Consider the following 20,823-nt stretch of genomic DNA (forward strand, 5'->3'; position numbering starts at 1 on the left):
AGGTTAAGGAATCCAAGAAAAAGACAGCGCATAAGAAAAATAAGCCGGATGAAGGCTGCAGGAAGAAGAAAGAGGATTTGGAAAATGCAAAAAGACAATCCCTCAAGGAGGCCAAGGAGAGGGAGAAGAAGAAGAAACAACAGAACAAGTCAAGAGGGCTAAAAAGGCGTCAAAACAAGAGGCTGAGAAGAGAAAAAAGAGAAGAGCAAGAAGAAAAGGAGAAACTGGAGGAAGAGTACAGGAAACTGAAAAAGAAAGGCAAAAAAGAGCTGCGGAGGAAGAAGAGGAACTAAGAAGGAAGGAGGACTTGGCCGAAGCCACACGTCGGTCCATTGAGCAGCAGTGCAGGGCTGATGATCCGGGAGCCTGGAGCTAGCTGAGGGAAGAAGGGCCTAGCTCTAGCACGCAGGTACCAGAAGTCACGCCGCCTGCTGTCTTGGAAGGCAAAGGCAAGGCCCTCCTCCATCCTATCCCCACCCTCATGACACCCTCCACAGAACCAACCATCCTCACCCCTAGCATACCCACCAGCATGGAGGTTTCCAACTTCGTGGCTTGGATGTAATATTTTATTAGTAAAGAAATGGCCCAGGGAAAGAGCACAGAAACCATGGCTACGGGGCAAAAGAGACCAGCCGCAGATGCTGAGTCGAGACAGGACCAGAAGCGTCGGAGAGTGGAACCAACGACCACCCCAACCCACACAACAATGACGCCACCAGCTAGTTACGACGAGTACGTCGCCGAGTTACTCTTCCAATTGGAGAGGGCGAAGGAGGAAAAGAGGATGGCCGTGGTTGAGTTGGTGGCGGAAAAGGAGTCAGTAGCCGCCTTCCAGCTTGAGAAAACCCGCACAATAGCCATGCAACAATGACACATCTTTGACCTCAAGCAGGAATTAAAGGCCAAGGAAGACATGGAAGAAAGCTACAAACAGCGGCTCGAGGATGAAAATTAAGAACTGATGCAGATGCAGCGGGAATACAAGCTCCTCTTAATGCAACATGGGAAATTGGAGGCGAAAACCGCCAACATCGAGCAAATGATGGAGGAACTAAATGCCAAAGAGGAGGAGAGAAGACAAGAGAGGGAGCAACAACAAAAGGAGATCGAGTCTATGACCGATCAACTGCACCTCGGAAGGAAAGAGCACGAGAATATGAGTAGAGAACTCAAAGCCCAGGAGCAGAAGCTCGTAACCCTAGCACAGAAGCAGGGGGAGAGCATGGAAGGAATAAACAAAAGAGTAGAGGAATGGGCCGCGCAGAACGAGAAATGGATGAAGACACTGGCACGGCGCCTCGCTTTGGTGGAGAAAGAAAAAATCCTTGTAGAAAGTAAAGCAGACGCCGCCCAGACAGCCTTCAGAGCCCAGCAACAGGCCTTCTTGAACACATTACTAGACACGACCCGACCAGAGGAAAAGGAGTCGTTGGAGGTGGTGCAGAAAAAACCTAGGCTACCCTGTGGTTAGACCCAACTCCCCATTCCACCAGCATGAGCACAATGCACTACACAATATGATAGACACCCCCCTCCTTAGGTGGAGCACCACACATTGTCCTTCCAAGCATCACCAACGCGACCAACCACGAACTTCGGAGGCCCTCGCCAACCACTCGCTGTCCGTTTGACTTCTCCAACAAACCTTACTACCACGCTTCCACAAGCACCGGAGTTTACACATTGCCCTGCCCTCACACGAGTGCTTTGCTAACTGCCTCTTAAACACCAACAGTCGGCAAGAGTGCCATATACTGGCACTCGTCTCGGAGGGGGATAATATTAACCCCAAGCTGAGAATGCGGAAGGATGAATGAAAAAGCGGAAAGAATATAGAAAAGGAGCAAAGACATGCATGCGGCCTCTAAAGCTAAGCCGGGGCCAAAAGCGTAGTTTTAAATAAAAGGCGCCTCAAAAACTCCAAAAACTCTTATAAAAGAGCGCCAGGCTTCCTCCTGTGCCACTTGTAAAAGAATAGTCGAATATAGGCCTAGAGCATGAAGCAAAAAGAGGGAATTAGAAATAGGGACCTTGCCACAATGGCCGGTTATGTAAAAAGGGATGGGTGTCCATGGGGTTTTAGGGTTTGTATATATAAAGTTCAAAAAGTGAATGAAAGCTCATTCTTTGGTGTGTGCCCAACAAGAGCTTTTCTCTTCTTCTCTTCTTCACCTCTCCTTGCTTGTGTGTGCTCTTGAGAGAGGGAGTGTGAGAGTGTGAGGGAGTGAGTGAGTGGGAGTGAGGAATCAAGAGGGTAAAGCTCTTCACCATCTCCTCTTCTCTTCTCTTCTCTTTTCTTATCTTGCGCGCGCGGCCATGGTGGATGGAGCTTGGAGATGGAGGAGGCTTGAGGATGCTTGAGCTAGCATCTAGGATGGTGAAGCTACCGGAGTGCACGAGAGAGAAGGCAACTCATATCGGCATTAAGGTAAGCTCACTACACTTGTAGGATCGATGGCGCGTCGACTATGTGAGAGGTAGCCATTAGAGCTCGCTTGGAATGCTTGAAACAATAAGCGGTCTGTGGGTCTTGGCGGTTGAGCGAAAGCTCCTACAAGTTTTATGAACAACGATACAAGTTATGATACCATTGATGTTTTAGCCATGGTTTATGCTTGGTTATGCTATGCTATGGTTTGGTTTTGCAAGATGAGTTGAGCTCATAAGAAACAGACATGCCACATGATAATGTAGCAATGTTTTAGAGATTCTTGATGAGTTTTATGTTATGTTATGTTGGCTGGTAATTTTCAGCATGTGTTGGGCATATGGAATGGTCGAGCAATAGTGCGCAATGTTGTGTTAACTATGATGCCTTGTGGAAATTTTAGTCTACTATTTTGCTTTTGATACATCAGGCAGTGCAATCGAGGACGATTACAAGGCTTTTAAGGGGGAGGGTTGTCATGAGGACATGTATCTTTGAAACCTCACTTAACATGTGGATTAATTTTTAATTATATAGTTAAAATAAATGTTACACATATGAGGTGCAATTGGGGTTAGAGTAAATTTATGAGCTCGGGACCCAAGAAAATGACAAAGGCAAAAGTTGTTGTAAGTTATGACGCACAGGTACTTGATGATATCTGATGCTAGTTATTGGTCTAAATCATTCATTTGACCATAAGTGTTAGTTGTTGGTGACACTAGAGAAGTGACATTTAATGATACCTAACACCAATCTAATGGTCAAAGATGGTGCAGAGATACTTAAAAATGAAAATTGCCAAGCTAATTTAATTATTGGCTAGTTAGATTATTTTTCTAAGCACCGAAATAATTATTAGATTAAATTTTAATATTTAAATATTAAAAATTAATATTTAATTATGGATAATGTTGAAAAAACCATTTAGGAAGGCCGCCACTTGTCAAAAATGCCCATGCAAGACTGAAAACGTCTCTAGAGGTTGGAGAGAGGTATTTTAGTACATTCAACCTGCAAGAGAGAGAGAGAAGATGCTATTGGTTTGATTTGCAACCATTGGAGGATCTTCTGAGGCAGACAAGGGTAGGAGAAGACCAATCAATAGCATAGGTCGCAATATCTATAGACTGTTGAGACAAGGCACCAGCTACAGTAAATGATTGATTTTCTTCAGTTCTTTGCATCTACAAGCTATTGAGATAGGGCACAACAGTAAATGACTAATTTTCTTCAATTCTTTGCAGCTACAAGCTGTTGGGAGAGGGTGACAGCAGTAAATGATTGGATTTCTTTAGTTCTTGCATAAAGAAAGTCTAAATTTTCTCTCTCCTCAACATTCTCTCTCATCTCCTAGCCATTCTATAGCCTTGCTTCCCAAAGATTATAGAATTGAGATCACCAGAGGTTAAGAAATTTTAAATTTCTCCACTGTAAACCCTAATCTACAGCAGAAATTAGGGTTTAGTAATAGCCTCGGGAAGTGTACAAAAAATTGAAAGCTCCAAGACTTGGATTCAATAGGGCTGAAGCTATTTTCAGTCAAATTTAAGTGGAGGGACCACAAAATCAATGAATTTGGGGCATTTTCCATCTCTACCAAAGCGGGTGAAGGCCAATTGATTGCCCAAATCAAGGGGCAAATTATATTGAAGACGTGTTGGTCATTTTGGATAGCAAGGGGAGTTGGAATACTAAAAGGGATTGGAAAAATCCCATTGTACATCAACTTCTTCTTCAATTAAGTTAAATAAATACTGAAAGGGGCACTAGTTTTGGGATCAACACGGTGTCCATTGTCCAAGATTATAAGTTATTTTACATTTCTCAGTTTTGTAATAAATGTTACCGTTGTAACTAAGTTGTAATCAAGGAATTAGCACCCATCCACAAAAGGAAGGCTGGTTTCAGGAGCCTTGTAGACAAGTTGGAACTTGGTTGGGACTCTAACAAAGGCCAACTGCTTACTTAAGTCGCAAGGTGTCTAAGGAGACTTAATGACACTAGGATTTCCCTAGGGCTCAAGAGGTTTGGAGGAGAGCCCCTAGGGCTCAAGAGGTTTGGAGGAGGGCCCTTAGATGGCAAGACGGTTGCCTCTTTGGAAGTAGAGCATGGCTCATGGGCAGATGCCTCACCTCTGGGGATAAGGATTTCTAAGAAGAATGGCCTATAAGATATCAATCTAGGAGGATGGTCTATAAGAAGAACCCTCAAGACGGTCGTTTATGGTATCGCTGAGACTATGGTAGTGACCTAGGGAGCACTTGGGCCATGGAGAGAGGCCCAGCATGTGGATACGAGAATCTCCAGGATCTCACTTGTTTCTCATGCTGGCCAACACTTGACCATGATTCCCAGGTCTCAGTTCCCACAAGCATGTGAATACGAGAATCTCCAGGACCTCACTCGTTTCTCATGCTGGCCAATACTTGGGCATGATTTCCAGGCCTCAGTTCTCACAAGCAGAATGGACTAAGGGGCATTGCAACAAATGGAAGCTGATTGCTAGCATTATTGCTCGGTTCATTTGGCTGAGGTTCAATCATGTCATTCATCTACCGAACATCTCTGCTGCAAAGAATCTCTCTAGTATAAGGACAAAGATAAACCACACACTCCGAGGGAGGTGGAAGAAACTGCAGGGTCACTCTAATGTACAAGGAGAGATGATTTTCTTTGCACTTGGCACTGAGGCACCTTCTTACACTTTGAGTCACATATGGCTCGGCATCACAGCCCAGCTGACTGGTGGTTTATTCAGCCACAATATTAACATGTGCTAAGTATTCCATAGGAATTATTTTGTACTTTGTATTAAACTTCTGGGGGTTTTCCTGAGGTATATTCAGTAGAATCTTCTTTCCTTTAAAAGAAAAAAAGATAATTGTTCCCACTCATCTAATATTAAGTGGACTGCAGGTCAATCTCACAGATGGAAGCTCATTGGTAGCATCATTGCTTGGTATACCTGGACAGCGAGATACAGTGAAGCAATAGAGAAACAACACATCTCTATTTTGGAGATCTGGAGCCCTTGCTCACATTTGGACAGAGATCATTGATACTCTCTTAGGTAGATGGGAAAGCTTGCAGGACTCTGATGACACAAGCAGTAGGCAAGAGGATTTCCTACACACTGAGGAGACTTTCACCAGAGCTCCTCATTTACATGAACCGGTACAATATTTTTCCACAGAAAAATGCATCTTTTAGATTTGCAGGAATTATGCAAGCTATCTTTAGATTTTAGCCGATTGGACATGAATGCATAGAATCAGAATATCTAAGATACTAACCAATTGGATATGAATACATAGAATCAGAATATCTAAGATACTAACCAGAGGCAAGCAATAAATCAGATGCATCAATCCACAATTGAACCATAGAATGTGTGTTATAATTTCCTTCATACTTCAGCACAGATCCCTTTCCAATCAAGCGCCTGTCCCAAAGTTGAATCTGTAGAAAGTGTCTCATTTAGAATAATTCTAGAATCTCCACTGTAAAGGTAAAGAAAGAGCTAGAAGCATGAATGTAATAACCACAACAGAAAAGGTTCTGTATGCAGTGGAATTTAGAAAATGCAGAGAAGGACCAGCATAGGTTTGGGCATTATTACTTTATAGCCACTACAAATTGTGGTGCCTGATGAACAAATCCACATACACATGAAAGTAGTTACCGACCATGATAATCTTCAGAAAGCAGCAACTAAGTTGGGAGATGAATGCCTTGCAAAAATCATAGTGAATGCTGTTTGAATAGTCTCCTTGTAGTGTCTCAAATAGAAGAAACCAAGGAAGTCGAGAACTGATAACCAGCATGACTGACATGACTATTCATCTGGCCCCTGGGCATTTGACACCGCTGCCTGCTGGAACCCCCCAACCTGCCTGCACCCTCCCGTCACCCCTGCCAGGCAGCATCACCTGCCTGTTGCTCCCTGATTGCCATCCTGTGACAATCTCCCACCCTGCCACCCCATCTCCTGCCTCACCCTGCTCCCTGTTTTGCCCAGCTTCCTGCCTCTGCTTTCTGCTGCTGCCGCCCACTACTGCTGCCTGGCACCACCACTCTGCTTTCTGTGCCACCACAGCCTCCTGCATCTGTCTTCCCCTCCAGCACTCAGTTCTCCCCCTACCTCTACTCCCTGCTCCAGCTGCTCACTCAGCCTACCACAGCAGTCCTTCCTTGCAGCAGCGTCCTTTTGTCCAACTATGGCAGCATCCTCGGCTTCTTCCTCCATGGTGGGTGCCCTTCTTCACTTCTTCGCCCAAGCCTCTTCTCTCTCCAGTTTTTCTATCTTGCCCTCTGGATGCACATGGATTCAGCCCAGCTGCCCCTAGAAGCACACGAGGTCCAAGACAATCAGCAAATCAAACTGAAGGACCGAGTGAGACTCGCAGGATAGCAGCTGGGTCCTCAGCTACCACCATGATAATTCAATGCAGCCCTCTACACACCTTGACCGAAGTTTTCCTGCCTATCCACTTTTCTCCAGACAGCGATCCCTCAAGGACAAAGTGATGGCCCTTGAGACAACGTCTTTGGCCTGCCGACAGCCACCCTCCTGTGCACAGCAATGAGTAAGTTACTACCCTACTTGCTTGAGATTGGTAGTGCATTGGAACACGTTATCCACAGCTATAAGACGTTTGCAAATGTAGTCTCGAAGGGTCCCCCTTGATACCTCAATTAGGTCACCATTCCTAATGGGTCTATCCACATCCTTTCTCAAATGATTAGGATTCCTTCTGCTCATGGTATAGCTAGTCTCCTACTTTGGTCTTCTACATAAAGGATGATTGGGCATCTTGCAGTAGGCTACCCAGGATAGTACCCAGGATATGGAAACGTCAGAATTCTTACAAGGATTAAGGAGGCAACAAACCTTGACTAAATATGAGAGAGAAAGTGCAACAGAGATGGTGTATTGAGAGACAGGAGGTAGCATAGAGAAAATAAAGAAAAAAGTATCTACATCTCCAAAAAGGCAGAATAGCCTATGAGACAAAGAAATGAGTACATTTGACAATGTTGTCTTGACTCTAGAACAATGAAAATTAAAAACAACTAGCTATGCTACAGAAAAAGTTTCTATTAGGTAACAGATTTTCTCTATTCAAGCATGCCCTCAACCTCTAAAGGCTTGGTGTGACACCTTCATAATAATATCTAATTAGATGAAGGTGAGGGCGAGCCGGAGGAAGCACAATGCAAACAAATGCGTATAAGCTTAGTAAAGCATGGACAAAACTAGGCTATGGCTATCTTGCAAAGGTTGGTTGGCCTAATGGATTGTGAATGAATTCACCTTAAGCCTCAAGTTGGGGAAGGAAAGAGAGGCTGCAAGAGGGGGGGGGGGGGGGGAAGATATTATAAATAGCGCAAACAATCATGATACTGATGATTTCATACGACCCTCGTGGTGGCATGTGCTCAATGCTGAACAGCCTACCTATCTAGTTTTCTATGCTATTCAATCATTTGGTCCACTCCTAGAGATTGGTCCTTGCAAAATCTTCTTGGTACCCACCTTTGGATCAGGAGGCGGCTAACTCCCTAAGAGCGGTAGTGCTGGCAGTTTCAAAGCTGCTCTCCTAGCAAGCCAAAAAGGAACAAAGGCCGATGTTGAATAGGATGGCGTGCCTGGGAGTTGTCACTATTGTTGATGCTCTTCTACCTGTCAATGGGGCTGTTATATCCTTCAAATCAGCCCAATGCTACTTTCATGTCCCCAGAGGCTACCGCAATTTGTGGAATGCGGCATGCCATCTCCATCTCTTTATGGGCCATGCAACCTCTCCCCTCTTTGGACCAGGAGGCCCCTTGGAAAGATTGGTTGATTAATGGCAAACTCCTTTTGGGTCATTCTTCCACAAATCAAATATATCATTTACTTATTCATAATAAGAACTGGCTTGCCTAGAAAGGCAATAATACCACGCGGGGTCTCTAGAAATGCCAAGCATGGTGGAAATCAGTGGTGATGACGAGCTGGCTTAACAAAACGCCTTACAAATCCAAGGTTTTCATTTGGCAAATGTTGATTGGTACGCTTCCCCTTGCCTTGGCACTCTCCAAGCAAAGGATTTCCAATAGTTGCTACTTTGTTTATCAAACATCGGTCGAAACTCCTTGCCTTGCTCGGTCATGAGGAAGGTTTGGTCACTATCGGCCATTTGGTTACAAGTGCTTGGGCTACCAATGCTTCCAAAGGATTGGGTCTTTGGACATCCCAAGTTTGTGGGCCCCGTGTAGGTGGATATGAAAGTGCTCTTTCCTTTCTTGCACTTTTGGGATTGTTGACATATATGGACCATGAGGAATGCATTCATCTTTGATGCTTCCTTGGGCGTGTAGAGTCATATAGCCCGCTTGAAAGGGCTTCTTCATTGGCAGCTAGACTTCATTGAGTTAATAGATATTCTCCCTAGACAAGATTTGCTTGCTTGGCACACTGCAGTTTCTTTTGCCCCCCTTTAGTCACTCTACTTCCTTTGTACCTTCACTATGATGTCTCTAATATTACACATGATGGCCTAGAGCCATCCTATGTCTTGTAATTTTGTAGTTCTTTTCATAATTAATACAATTATCTTTTACAAAAAGAAAAGAGAGAGTAAGATATATTAATGCCTACTAAAGACCAAATCGGCTTGTGAGACATATCCATGTACAAAGGAATATCCTTGTGATATCATGAAAATGAAAAGTGAAAATGAAAATCATGCCTAAATGTGCAATAAGTGTAGATATCATCATCTAGGCAAGCCCTCAACGGATATAAGTATGTTCATCTGGGGATACGAAGCTATATGCATGTGAGATACAATGATGCCATGCAGATCCAACACCATCCAATGAGTATAGGGGGATGTAAAATGCGATAGCTGGGTGGGGGCTACTAGAACAAGCACCTGGGGGAAAGTGCTAGCTCAATGGGCCAGGTATATCTCATGATGTTGCTGAATTTGGATGACCTCTCACTGGTGTGAGTATGGCCTCCTCCTGCTAAATTCACTAGGTCGTCGTTCTGCCCTAATCCCCTATGCTCTCTGTAGTAGCAATAGCCCTCATGGTCTCCCTGTCCTTGGATATATATATATATATAGAGAGAGAGAGATTAACGTCTACATAAGGCCAATGTGGCCTATGAGACAAAATCCAAAGTACATCCATGTCTAATGTCATCTCATTAGCAAGGTGAAGATAACATTAAAATAAGTAAGTGGCCAATGAAACAATACTAAGAAATAACTTTATGATGGGATTGTGCTAGAGGAAAACCATGTCTAGTGTTGTCCCATCAGTAGAAAGAAAAAGAGACACAAATATGACAAAACTATGTACAAAAAAATGTGGTGAGGACTGTAGACTGTAGTTGATCTCAAGGTCTACACATGATCTCAGCTATGATGAGATCCCTAACTGCTCATTGATATGCTTGGTAGTGAGTCTTCGGTGTCTCAGGATAATGGCTCTGATAGGACTGTGGTGCAATCTCCTCGGACGTGGTCTTGGTAGACAAGGTCCTCATGCTTGACAAAGTGAAATGGCTCTATCCAATGTGACCTCATGGCGTGGAATGGGAGGTGTTTGGTGGGGTGGTTCTATCCCTACAAGGCTAGTAATGTCAATAGGTCAGATTTGTGAAAAAAACTAGTCACTGCTCTCTACGTGGGTCCCTCTGGGTGAGTTGGTCTCTTGTCTCGCAGTAGTGATGTGCAACACCTCTAGAGCTCCAAGAGCAAAAGACCTACGCATCTCTAGTCCTCGCACTCCATGACACGACGAAGAAGTCCAAAACTGTCACGAAAGAGGTAGTGGTACCGTCCTCATAATTCATGGTATATTGTACCTCTGCATATGTAATGCTCTTCTGTCTCAAGCTCTTGGCTACAAAGCAAGCAAGTCCTATTCTTTGCTGGAGTATCTATCCATCTACCTGTCTCCATTTGTAGTCTATGAGAGGAGGTATGAATCTGTCCGATAGCAGCCATATGTTATGGGAGAGATGGGTATCCGTATGGTAGCCGAATAGTGAATCCATCATCAGAGAGACATAAGAAGTGACTTTGGTGGAACTCCATCCTCAATCCTAGAGAGAGTGGTGGGTGGATCCATGTCCTCGCTGTCTCAATCCTCAAGATATCAGCTATGATCAATTGGTTCAGCTCTGATTCGCTAAGAGGAAATGTAGGGTGGTGGTCAAGGTTGAAGTCAAAAGGCGGAGGGCGGTTAAATATAGGCTCATCCAGATGGTCATTTGTGAAAACCAACAGTCCTCACCCTCTATTGCTGGTTTTCTAGAAGAAGTTAGTGCCAATCTGGAGTAACTATGACATGGGAGATCCCATAATCTGTGCCAAAAGGTCACTGCCCTGAAGAGTGCCTCCATGACTATAGATGCTGCGCCCATCTCTACTCTAACAATGGGATGTGGGGTGCAAGGCTTACTCCTAATCATACATGCTATCATCATGATCAATGGCCTTTCCATGCTATCCCAACCATTATAATAATCTCTCTTTGCTTCAATCTAATCAATGAGTGGACTGAGACACCTCTGGTACAAGCTACAGCCCCATACCTCTACTCCATATAGAAGTGTAGGTGTGACTAGGGTGTCAAACAACCATAGTTTGGTGTGGGGCTGCTCGAACTACACACTGCAATTGCAAGCTTTCAAATTACAGGGCTGAAACTTCATAGTCAATCCCTGTCGTCGCGCACACTGTTGCTCTGCCCCCACCATTGTACCAGCCCCCCCCCCCCCCCCCCCCCCCGCCTACTGCCCTGTGGTGCACTGTTCCTCGCCATTGCCCCGCCTACCTCCCCCACGCTGCCCCTGCCTCATCCACCCCCTCCTATTGCTCTGCCTTGGCCTGCCCCCCCCTGCCTTTATCTCCCTCCTACTGCTTGTGCCAGCTCTCCCCCCGCCCTGATCCCCCGCCTCCTCCGCCCTGTCCCCTCACCTCCTTTGCCTTGATCCCCCGCCTCTTTTGCCCTGCGGCCCCAACCTCGTCAAGAAAACCCACCACCCGCGCTGTGCCCATTGTGAGCCGGCCTTCAGTGGTGTCTAGCACCTCCCCCACCATCAAAAAATAGCATTTCCACCCTCCTTGCCATTGCATGCGCCCCCCCTCCTCCCCTCCAATTGCTCCCTCCCTCTGCAGCAACTTCCACCCCCCTCGGTAGCACAGCAGCGTGATTGGTAGGTTCTTAGCAAAGACGCGCCATGGAAACCTCTGGTCACCCACCGGTGCATTTTGCAAGTGCCCCCCAGTCAAACACCTTGCGCATTGTCCTCTTTTTGAGAGGAACAGCTCTTAGCCGTTTGTGCCACGGCCCACAGAGCTGGAGCTGAAAGAAATAGCAATCTTTGGTCAAGTTGTAGGACACTCCATCTAGGGCCTAGCTTCGGGATTGGCTTCACTCCACGTTGCGCATTAGCACAATGCAGATCGCGGAGGTAGTTCTCATGGGCATTTACATGGTTCCTTGGTACAGTGGCTTCACAGTGGAGGCATTCGTACTCCATAATAGGTTTCTTAGACATCTGATTACCTTACTCTTTCGCGGACCGATGATAGAGTATCGTCAATTAGTGGAGGACTTTGGACGGCTCTTCGGCACAGTTCTTCCCGCCTCCTTCACGGATGCAATGACAACCGCAGGAGTCCCAAAGGTACGGGTGGTAGTATAAGATACAAAGAATATACCAAAGTTTCTGGAGATCAAGGTAGGCGGACACTCTTTCAGGCAGCAGGTTATTGTGACTGGGCAGTGCCTATGTTGCCATGACTTTTGAGCATCAGGCAGCAGAGTGCATGCGCTTCGAAGCCAAGGCAGCTCCGTCGACAGGCCCGCAGGTGGACGCTGACGGTTTTACACGGGTTCAGAGATGACAGAGAGGGAGACAGGAGGGGGGGCCGCAATCAGTACCTCAGACATAGTCACGATAGCAAGGAGCAGGAGGGCGAGCATCATCCCCCCCCCCCCCCCCCCGGCAGAGCACCCCGCAGCCCCCCCTACTCGTCCCACCCGGTAGGACCACAGGCCTCCACATCCACTACCCATGGAGGCATCACAGGCTACCTTACCCAAGATCCCACAACCCCCACACCCACGCCCCCCCTCCTCCCCACGGTTCCCCTCTGACTCTAGCCCATAGCCCCCTTCTCCAGAGCCACCGTCCCCCCCCACACCCGCCTCATACCTCCGACCATCCCTCGATCTTCCTCCTCCCCACCATCTCTCCCGCAGATCAGCCCCCATGATCCTCACCCAATACAGGTGCCCCCCCCCCCCCCCCACGGTTCCCCCCTGACTCTAGCCCATAGCCCCCTTCTCCAGAGCCACCGTCCCCCCCCCCACACCCGCCTCGTACCTCCGACCATCCCTCGATCTTCCTCCTCCCCACCATCTCTCCCACATCAACCCCCATGATCCTCACCCAATACAAGTGACCCTTCCCCCCCCCCCCCCCCCCCCCCCCCAACAAGCCCATCATCCCCCCCCTTCCCACAGGAGGTGAGGAGCCCCATACACCAACATCCTCCACTCACCAGCAGCCTAGCCCCCCCCTTCCCCACACAACCACCAACTTATCTGTCCCTGCCGCCCGTCACACTTTCCTGAGACAGGCACAACTGCTACCATAGGAGTTCTTTCGTAGTGGTCCGTGGTCCTACCTGAGAGTTCCAGAGCGCAGAGAGTTCCCACTACCTTTGGAGGTGGGGATCTTCATGGTATCCAAGTCAAGTAGCGGCAAGGTCCATTTACTAGCACCACTGGATGGACCAAACTATGCTTTCTTCCTTCAGATCTCTCACACAGGAGACTGGACAATGACAGAGATAGAGGAGGAGATGAAGAATCAGGTGGCAAACCACATCTCCCAATGGATGGGAAGAGGACTAGCACTCTTTTCCCAGCAGTGGCCAGGTTCCATGATGGACATTAACTGGTGGGATGGTGCCGAGGTCCCACATTTGAGCATCATCTTTCGAGCCCCTCCACAGTGGAGAGTACCGATGGATGTGATCAAGTAGCCCGTGGCACAAGCGGGCCGTTTCTACTAGTGCATAGAGTCACGTCTCTCAGCCTGGTTGAGAGATGCCCTAGTGGTACCACTTGGAGTATCTATCACCCCCATGGTCCGCCTGAGGGCCAACATGGGGAAATGGAGCTCACCATCCAGGCTTGCAGCAAAGCGTATCCACATGCCCCATAGCTTCATCTTCATCAGCAGCTTCTACACCGAACAGATGCCTGTTCGATCGGTCACAGGTTTCCCTATGAGTTTACATCTTGCATCTTGGAATGTAAATAGCCTCCACTACACTGGGGCATGTGGATCAAGGAAGTTGATTGTTCGGCACGAGTTGCAGCCTGCCCTCACCAGATGGTGTTGAGCAGTAGTTGAGCAAAGAGCACAACTAAGAGAGATGTCGATGTCAACTTATCATCAAAGCCCAAATTTGCATCTTTGAGCTGATTTAAAATCCCTGTAAATGCACTCAAGTGCTCTCAACTGTAGGCTTTGACTCATCTAGTTGCATATTCACCAACTTGCGCATTAAATGCACCTGATTAATAGGTGTGGTGATCTCATAAGTAGTTTTCAGCTTCTCCCATATTGCATAACCTATACCTAAACCCTTAATGTCAGTCAGAATGTCATCAGTGGCACCCATTTTTATGTAAGCCATAGCCTTTTTACTTACTCTGGCCCAATCTGCATCATACATTAGTGCGGGTTTATCTTCCTGCAAAGCATCCTCACAATCCTTTAGGAACAAAATGCCATGCATACGGTCTTTCCAAAGGTCAAAGCCATGACCATCAAACCGTTCAAACTTTTGATGTCTGAACTGGAAGAAGTTGCAGCCATTTTATCACGAACACAAGAGTAAATGCACTAAACTGCAGAAGCACAAGCTGAACCAGCAAAATACACTGCTATTCTTCTCAATCAGAAGTAAATCTCTGCTGTTTGTACATGAACCAGCCACCACATGGGCAAAAATGCAGAAATTTACCAAATTCTGTACAAATCCCCAAAATTTCAAGTCCAAAATTGCATAAATGTCAGCCAATCTGACCCAGTTGAGCAAAACTTTGCCAACACATGAAAAGCCCCAAATTTCTCGGATCCAACGTCAGGAAATTTAACTCAAAAGAGTAAAATTTTGACAAATTTGGTAAAATCACCAATTTAATTGAGATCACCACTCGCAATGTTTGCAATTTCTGACTCGAAAATCACTGCTAGGCATGAACGATATCAAATCTGGGAAAAGCCCCAAATTTTTGGCTCGAATCTTCACAAATTTGAGATCTGTGCCTCCAGCGTGTGAACACCCGCCAAGGCAAGTAATTGAAAAATTAAAGTTTTTTTTTTTAATTTTTAGAAAAATGATGGGGGGTCATTGATCGTCGTGTGATTGATGCGATTGACATCTGCCGCTGGTTCCGTTTGCTGGTCAATCGTTGCTTTCCCGCGGACGATGCGTCTACCTGATGGACCCGTCAATTTCTCCTTGGTCCCCCCCGTGTGCGCCTGCGTCATGTTGCTGCTAGACCCCGCTACCTAGTCGCACACCTAGTCTCCACATGCCGCCTGGCCTCCACGCTGGTCACGACCTATCTATTGGTTCCCGTCCGCATTTGGACTGCTCTTGCTTGGTTGCCGCCAGCAATTTTCTACTCGGCTGCTGGTCTTCTTCACTTGTTGACTGCGTATCACCTGTTAGTTGTCTGTCCCGACTAGGAAGACGTTGGGGAGCATGTACAGAACCTTAAGCTCTGATACCACTTGTGCAATTGTTGAGTGAAGAGCACAGCTAAGAGAGATGGAGGTTGAGTAGGAGTGAGCAAGAGAGAGTATGACGGCTGAAGAGTCAGTGAGTAGAGTGAAAGTACGATTCGGTTAGAGTGTACCAACAGTGTGTTGGTACACAAAGAATAAAATGTATTTATACTTAGGGCACGTAAAGGGTGCATTCACATGTACCATGTGCATGTACTATACACGCGGGGTTAAAACCGGGCCTTTATCTCAACAGACGGATCGACATCTTACTTTTGCAAGAGCGCAAGCTCACCCTTGCCCAGGCCCATCAGGTAGGGAAGGTACTCCCACGAAATTTTCACACTTAATGGGAGTACGTCATCAGTGCGCACGGCAAGAGTGGAGGCATATGCACCTCTATTGGCCTAAGCCTCATCGTCTGTGTACATAACCACGAGACGTTTGTGGTAGGGAGGGTTCTATGGATCAGATTGGATATTGGGGACTTGTGCCATGGAGTCCTCAATGTCTATGCCCCTACTAAGGTTAGGGCACAGAGCAGGTTCTGAGTGGAGATCGCAGCAAGACTCTCAGCGGTGCACTCCTAGATTATTGGAGGAGACTTCAACAACCTAGAGGCCTTAGAGGGCCAGCAAGGCAGAGGCACAAAACTACCAGGGTATGGCTCGGGAGGAGCAGGAGGCATGGGAGGTCTTCCTCCTTGTAGTAGGAGTACATGATGCTTGGAGAGACCCAGCTTTCCATAGGAGGGAGAGGTTGCTGGACTTCTCTTGGGGAAACACGCGGCTGGGTGGAGTTTTGTTGGAGCGGTTGGACAGGTTTTATGTGGGAGAGTGGGGATGCTCTTGCGGAAGCTAGGTAGGGCAATTGGCCGGACCACTTTGTCTGATCACTGCCCGGTTCTCCTGACACTTGATGCCCCAGATTCAACCCTGGACCCACGATCCTGTCGGATCCCTAACTCAGTCTACACGAGGGAGAAGGTGAAGAGGCAGATTGAGCAGCTCTAGAGTAGGGAATGAGATAGGAGGGACCAGATCCTAGAGGAGGTTGCAGAGGTCCTAGCCGAGTCGAGCAGGATCTGCCAGGAGGCAGCCCTACAGGCCAAGCAACTGAGCTAGGAGGAGGAGAGAGCACTCCTGCAAGACCAAGCAGCCACGCAAAGACTACTCCAAGAGGCACCAGGGGATTCCACTCTCTACGCACAGGAGGTGCGTGCATGGGCAGCCCTTGCCGGCCTCCAGGACAAGCACTCGGAGTTTTCCTTCCGCACCTCAGCAGCCTTTTGGGCACAGAAGGCGAACACGATGTGTAGGGAGTTTTTCTAGGTACATCAGCCCCGCACCCTAGGAGAGCAAATACACAGCCTTCGAGATCAGTATAGGAGGATTCGCTCTAGCCCAGATGAGGTGATGGAGATTGTCACTAACTACTACAGACATCTTTTCCAGCAAGAGAGAATCTCAGCCAGAGGACAACACAGTAGACAGCAGGTGTGGGACCACATCCGCCCCTCGTCACAAAAGAGATGGGACGCTCCCTCCTAGACCCCTTCACAGAGAAGGAATTAGAGGAGGACCACATCCCGCCCCTCGTCACAGAAGAGATGGGACGCTCCCTCCTAGACCCCTTCACAGAGAAGAAATTAGAGGAAGCTTTCCATGCACAAGACAGGGGCAGAAATGCCCAGGAGAGGATGGCCTTTCTAAGGCCTTCTTCACTACCTACTAGGAGAGGTGATGAAGGACCCCCTACTGCTGGCCTTCAGGAGATTTTCAGTTCAGGACGACCGATGCTAGGGAGTCTATTGACAAGTCTTGTTAGTCTCCTCCCCAGAGGGGGAGACTGGTTGGAGCTATCCCAGTGGAGACCGATCACCCTGTTGTCAATGGCGTATAAGGCACTGGCCAAGATGATCGGTAGTCAACTCCGCCCCGTTCTTCTAGACATCATTCACAACACACAGACAGGTTTTGTCCAAGATAGGAGCATCCTAGACAATGTCTTCACCTTCTTTGAGGTGACTGAGTGGGCCCAGCACGGTGGTCAAGGATTGGCTGTACTTCTCCTGGACTCTGAGAAAGCCTATGACACGGTTGACAGGGACTTCTTGGAGGGCACCATGGTAAGGTTGGGCTTCCCCTAGGCATGGATCCGCGAGGTCTCTCCACTTTACAGATCAGCTACCAGCAAGGTTCTCATAGGTGGCAGGAGTTTCGGTTGGAGAGACCGTTTCGGAAGGGTTTTCCTCTGGTCCCGTATCTATTTCTACTCTTTGTAGAGGCGATGTCTTACTTCCTCAGGTCACAGGTGAGCGGGCTACGTGGCCTTCGACTTCCGGTGAGAGAGGAGACGAAGCTGTTAGATTCAGAGTATGCAAATGATACCGCACTTTATATAGAGGACGATGAGTTGATGCTGGAGAGAGTGAGACTAGCTTTGAAGGTATTTTGCACTGCAGCAGGAGTGAAAATCAACAAGCAAAAGTCGGTTGGTTTCCTTACAGACCCGAACTACTCTAGCACAGAGTGGGGCGTCCACTTGGGATTCAGATGGGTGTGTAGAGGGCTAACTGTCCAATACCTAGGGTTCTAGGTGGGACTCCACATCATTTCTACCCAACACTTTCTTCCAGTCCTCGACTCTATCAGGTGGAAGCTCACCTACTGGAGTACTACCCACCCTTCCTTAGCGGGCCGAGGCTTGGTGGTCAACCAGGTGCTCCTAGCGACGGCTTGGTACATCGCCTTGTGTTGGTGCTTTTACTCGTCTTGTGTAGTTCAGCTTCGCCGCCTAGTGCGGAATTTTCTTTGGGCCGGGTCAAACGGTTCCAAGGATTCTCGGGCCAAGGTGGTGTGGGCGACCATCATCCGGCATCGGTCTGAGGGAGGACTTGGAATCATAGACCCAAAGTTCCAGAGCCTGGCCCTTTTGGGCAAGCTAGTAGTCCGCAGGCTCACACTAGGAGGGCAGACCTGAAAGGTCCTACTGCAAGAGGGTCTCCAAGAGTGCAGACCGAGGCTTGGTGGTGACTGGGGGCCGTCCTTGAGATGAATCTTCACGACGGCCCAGATTACATCCCCCAGATCTTCCTTCCTCTGTAGCCTACTTCATGTGTGGTAAGGCCTCCGCAAGGCCCTAATTTAGAGCCCTCCAGGTTGCTAGGAGAAGATAGACCGCTAACCGGTGATCTAGAACCCCCAGGTCAGAGATCGGGATGGGATACAGATTGGCGAGTGCCCCCACATCCAGTGGGCTGGTTGGGAGGCCGGCCCTGCTCGTATCATTAGGACATGGTGGGAGGTGTACAAGATGGTGGACTAGGAGGTGTTGCAGCAAGCATCAGGGTGTCAAAGAGGAGTTGAGCTGAGGAGAAGGGAGATTGACGCAGCGATACCTCAGGAGTGGCTTGACCCCCCGATACGAGAGTCGGTAGCAGGGTTGTCTCAGTATGTAGTATGGAGTCCGAACTGATCCGTACGGTAGTGTATGGCAGGATACATATCCGTACAATTTAGTACGAAAAAATAGACACGTTTTGGCCACTCTCCTTCAAGTCTACAACTTTCTTTTTTTCTTTCTCCTTTCTTTTTTTTTTCTTCTTTCTTTCTTATTGCTCCCCCAAGCCTCTCTCTCTCTCTCTCTCTCTCTCTCTCTCTCTCTCTCTCTCTCTCTCTCTCTCTGTGTGTGTGTGTGTGTGTGTAGCCTCTTCTGCTCTCTCAACCATAGCTGCACTAGTACCACGTACGAAAGGTTTGATACTATACCATACTTTAGGTACCGTACCTTACGTATTAGTACCATAAGGTACCAACTTAATGGATATATCTTTCCCATTCGAACTGCACTTTGAGCTAAATGCTCTTTATATTAATATGATTCTCCCATGAGATTACGTTATTTGAGATTCAAACAATTTCTCTCAATCTTCTCTCTCTCAAGCCCGCACTTCTCTTATTTGTATGATCATGCATGTATGATGCATCCACTCCCATCTATGTAGCTATAAGTTGTAGGTAGCATTAGCGCATGTTGCACATGCAGCATTAGGTTTTGGCATGTTACCCTCAAGTACTCATCTTATATACTCTAATAGCATTGCTATTTAGACTTGAAATATCTATTCTATTATATTTAGTACAAAATAATTAAAAAAAAAATCGTACTAATATCGTACTGTACCTTATAAAATCTTAAGGTACCATTTAGTACCATATTTTATCGTACCGTACCATATCGTACCTTTCATACCTGACAACTATGGCTGGTAGAGCCTAGCGAGGTATAGGCCGCTAGATTTTCACCAACAGGTATCCCCCTACAGGTGACAAGAAGAGTGGGCCGCGCCCCCTACGAGACTTTCTTCACCATGTAGGAGGGGGGGCGTTTGGTCCTTGACATAGGGCAGCAAGATGAGGAGATCTTTGTCCTTCCGTGGAGGAGGATTCGTGTGGTTGGTCTTTAGGGGAAGACTTGGCGTCTTGACCCTTATGTGTTCTGGGAGGAGTTTCGAGAGTGGCACCTATGGATATGGGAAAGCATGCCACTTGATGAGCTGGAGTGGGACCTTGGAGAGTGGCTATGGCCGGCCACTACGGTCACTAAGAAGCCACCGAGGTTCTTGGAGTACATAGCCAGTATTGGCAGACATGTATTGATGCAAGAGGACATGGACTGGGCGCCTTCACGTAGTAGATACTGAGCAGAGCACAACATCACAGATGCCTTCCGTCGAACTTTCTGGTGCCACCTACGGGACAATTGGAGGCCGAGGAGGGTATCGTATTTCTTATGGCTTTTGGCACATGGAGGTCTGGCGGTGGGGATTTGGCTAGCCCAGATGCAACAAGATGGAAAGTATAAATGCTGCACACAGCAACTTCTGAAAACTCCAAAGCGTTGCCTTTAGTCATGCGAGGCGGCACAGCTCGTGTGGAGAGGAGCATGCCGCATTCTCTGTTGTCTAGCATCCAGCCTTGGATGTATCTCATGGAGAGCTTTCTGCAAGGTAGGCAGTCAACTAGGGCCGTCACCTTTTGTAAGAGGCCGAGATGCAAGACACGATTTTCATCATTGAGGCTAGGTCTTGCGCAGTGGTTGGCTTGGAGACTTTACCCAACCGCCAGGTACTAGAGAACACAACAGACCGCTTGGAGGTATGGGAGATCGTACGAAGTCTTACTGGATGGCACATCTAGAAGGAGTGCTACCAGGAGGTTTTTTTTTTTTTGGGGGGGGGGGGGGGGGGGGGTGGGGGTGGTGGGAGAGCCTTTCAGTATTGGCGACTTTGGCAGAGCTTTGGACCTCCATCATCCACTCCCTCCGCGGTCGGTGAAACCAGATGCAGGGCGAGTCTTGAGCTTGTCACGAGCTCCGTTTTCACTTCCTATGCACCTGGGGAGACCAGGACGACCTGTTCATGATGCAGACAAGCAATCCCAGATGGCGTTACACCCCCCCTCCATGGCTTCTTGTCCCCATCCCCCCCAAACCGCCTTGAGAGGCTTGTATATGTGATGTATTTGTGACTTTACATAAGCTCCAACTAGTCTGTCGAGCATGAGCACTC

General features: G+C 47.7%; 1 protein-coding gene across 5 annotated transcripts in view; it reads right to left on the reverse strand.

Moving 5' to 3' along the window:
• The window catches only part of LOC148039587 (Transducin/WD40 repeat-like superfamily protein), a 174,787-nt gene that overhangs the window by 23,604 nt on the left and 130,360 nt on the right, over positions 1-20,823 (reverse strand). For 4 of the 5 annotated variants that reach the window (XM_087692058.1, XM_087692055.1, XM_087692062.1 and 1 more), the window contains one exon: positions 5,773-5,893. The exons of the other annotated variant lie outside the window; for it this stretch is intronic. In XM_087692058.1, coding sequence (XP_087548184.1) covers positions 5,773-5,893 — 121 coding nt within the window. The remainder of the gene's footprint in view (positions 1-5,772; positions 5,894-20,823) is intronic. 5 annotated transcript variants of the gene reach the window in all.

This window comes from Lygodium microphyllum, chromosome 2 (assembly GCF_053477565.2).
Source record: "Lygodium microphyllum isolate KBCC chromosome 2, Lygodium_microphyllum_v1.1.10, whole genome shotgun sequence".
Classification (NCBI taxonomy): Eukaryota; Viridiplantae; Streptophyta; class Polypodiopsida; order Schizaeales; family Lygodiaceae; genus Lygodium; species Lygodium microphyllum.